At 36.4% G+C, this 3,342-nt stretch overlaps 1 protein-coding gene across 1 annotated transcript in view; it reads right to left on the reverse strand.

Moving 5' to 3' along the window:
- LOC136274626 (uncharacterized) overlaps nt 1-3,342 on the reverse strand; it is an 8,519-nt gene extending 5,177 nt beyond the window's left edge. The window contains exon 1 of the mRNA XM_066081945.1: nt 1,659-3,342. Within this exon, the coding sequence (XP_065938017.1) occupies nt 1,659-2,868 (1,210 nt within the window). The 5' untranslated portion in view covers nt 2,869-3,342. The remainder of the gene's footprint in view (nt 1-1,658) is intronic.

The raw sequence follows: 3,342 nt of genomic DNA on the forward strand, positions 1-3,342 counted from the left end.
ATGATTTGTGCTTAGGTCAAAACACTGTTTCATTTTTGGTTTGCCAGAGTAACTGCATAGGAGAGGTAATTAAAATCAACTCCCAAAAATGACACTGTTTGGAGGTTTTGACACGCATTCGCCGGTTTAAACCAACCTATTCCAAGTATTTTTAAGCATATTTAAGGGTTACAGATCAATGTTATGGTAACTATACATTGTTTTCAATAATTTAGAAAATAATTATGAGATTTGTTGATATTTTTATAGTATCTTATTTATCCTCATTTGGGCAGTTTACCCTTTTCCTTAGAATTATTACTATTACCAATTTGCCTGATTTAACGCATTTATGAATAGGATTCAATAATTGTTATTTGGTCATCTTTTGTTAAACCAACAAAATCTCTTATCGTCCTACACCCCTCTAGTAAGTTACCTGTAGCTGTCCAATGAGATTCTACTTATAAGACGGCCACGGCTGACATACAGGCCTTAAGTGTGATCAAACACCCATCTGCGTATTTAAGCATCATATTGTTTAACTATAAAAATCGCGTATTTAACTACCAGCGCAAATAACCACTTTTGCAGCGAACCGTAAGCTTGGTAAATCAAGCATCCGCGTCTTTAACATCAACACGTATTGTTTGACTATAGAAAAAAGGTCTTTTTAACCACCAGTGTAAATAATTACTTTTAATGGATCATGGGGACCTTGTTTAAAACAAAAAAATATATTCAAATACATGTAGTTACAATAGTAGCATAACTAGCTTGAATGTCAATGAATCTTATCGATTAAAAGTTATAAATTGCATATGTAAACATATAATTACAATTGTATTTCATATTACTGGGAATAAAGGGGTTATCGCGTACGCAATTATCTAAAGATTTTTTTTCAATTAATGAGTAGATATAATTTAATTTTTATTTTTCAAAAGTACATATTAAATCGGTTATGTACGTTTGAACGTTTCATTTAATCTTACAAAATGGACATATACTCAGTGCTCAAAACACGTGGTTACGTTTATAGTTGTGTTCATGGCGCATGAATTAGCAAAGTGTATTCATAGGAAAATATTTACATCTCCCAAGTTTTATTACCTCTATTTCTTACGGAAACTTATAGTTAATTCATAGCTCTGTAGTTCTAAACAGCCAGACTGAAATATACACACCCCATTTATCGATTGGTTGGAATCTATAGCGGCTGAAATTCAGACAAGAAAATGACAGGACAGAAATCTACACGCCCTGTTTATCGATTGGTCCAAACCTATATAGCGACCTAGGAAAAATCACGGACTGCACGAATAAATCATGACGATGTCAGACTCAACGTCTCACAGGAGACGATTTGGCTGTTTCTTTTAGCTAACTTACTTACGTACATCAACAGTAATTTTGTAAACAATAAAAGGCTCTCTTTGATGATTCATTCGGGTTATGAAAGTAGTGGTCATTGCAGAAAAAATTTATATAACCCGCTAACGCGGGTTATGTATTTTTTCTGCAATGTCACTACCTTCATATCCCGAATGAATCACCAAAGAAAGCATGTTATTGTTTAATTGAACGTCGCAGATTTGCAATGTAAACTTAGGGGAAATATACACTGAATGTAATTATACATGTATAATCATCAACAATGATAAGGGAGTTTAGCTTACCAGTCAAAGTGTCATGTCGTGTGATATATCTATACACACAGACGTTTCTGTTTTCATGTGTCGTGACCCAGAGACGGTGAGTGCTAAAATCGTAACTTAGGCCCCATGGTTTGAATATCCCTGATGGTCTTATCAGTAGATGTGACAGGAACCGTCCGTCACTGTTTAAAATCTGCACTGTACAGGTCCTAATATCACACAGCAGGACGTGTGATAATGCATCAGTACAGATGCCCCTAGGTGTTATTGCTTTCCCAGATGGATGTCTTTTGTAGGTGAAACGGTATTTTCCTCCACCTGTCGTTACCACTATAGAACTATAGTCCGAAACAACAATATCCCCATTGGTGTTTTCTGCAATGAAGTGGGGATATTTAAACAGCTTTGTTTTTGTTTTGCTGTATTCTATTTCCTGTGTCAGTTTCCCAGATTGGTTGTACCGCATTATTTTGCCAGCTAGTCTATTTTTAATTGAACTTTCTTTAATTGAATACCTTATATACATTCCGACTAGTAGATCCCCTGTGGATAAGGAATAATGCAAACTTAGTGGTTTCCATTTTATAGATTTTCTTTTCACGAGTACGGTTGTTGTAATCATGTCTGTTGACAGTTTAACAATGTTACGATTGGAATCAATATAAATCAGTTCCCTCTCATTGTTCACTGTGTGTAGTCCGTTACTCAACGTTTTGTCACCATCACATAAATCTTTCAATTGATGAAGAGTGTCACTTGTGGTTTTTGTCAATGTGAGATGGGTTCTATCGTCACTGACCCAGGCCCTGTCTGATGTCATACAAGATATATGATGACCCCCGTCCACACCTTTCACTTTCAGAGATTGATGCAACTCGGGTACAGGCATCAGTTTCAGCCGAGGCTCAAGTTTTACTCGTCGTTTTCCTCTATCTGCAATTTCAATTACCCTCATGGATTCCCCCACATCCTTCTTGTTGAATGATTTAGTCATTGAGAGCTGGCAATGGTGTATAAGATGAGGGATGTCATGTACCTTTGGGAAGTGGGATTTCATTTTTAGGAACTGCACCGGTCTAACGGCTGAATGATCAAAATTGTGTTCATATTCTAATATGCTGTCAAGATACCCGGCCAATACGTTATGTTGTTTTGTACACCTGTGTTTGTAATTGAAGTGACGTAACACATTTTTAACTAAATCCATCATTCTTCGATGCTTTGTTAGCATCTGCGTTCGAAGGAGGGAAAATTCAGAGATACTTTTTTTAATATCATCTTTGATGAATACCAGGAGAACACTAGTAGACAACAGAGTTTCACTCCTGATAATGTTAATTAATTTTCTTTGGTGTTTTTGCTCTGATATATTTCTAGTATAGATTGTACTGTGTTTATTTTGTTTTACGCAATATGAGCAATCATACAGATCACAAAGTTCACACCATTTGCCATTAACGTTGGAAGGCACTCTAGCATATATTTCCTGGTTTGTGATGTTGTCATATTTCCCAAAATAAACTATAACATTGTGGTCTATTGTTTTGAGATCTTGTACATGGTTCTCTTTGCACTGGCCACACAGCTCGCATGGACAGGATGCGCAGTAATATTCTGTGTCCCGCGGACACTTGGAGCACTCAGACGCACTCTACACTGGATGTCTGTCGTGTCCATAATGCCAACGGTGTAAGTCTCAAACACA

The sequence above is a fragment of the Magallana gigas genome, chromosome 1, assembly GCF_963853765.1.
Source record: "Magallana gigas chromosome 1, xbMagGiga1.1, whole genome shotgun sequence".
Taxonomy (NCBI): Eukaryota; Metazoa; Mollusca; class Bivalvia; order Ostreida; family Ostreidae; genus Magallana; species Magallana gigas.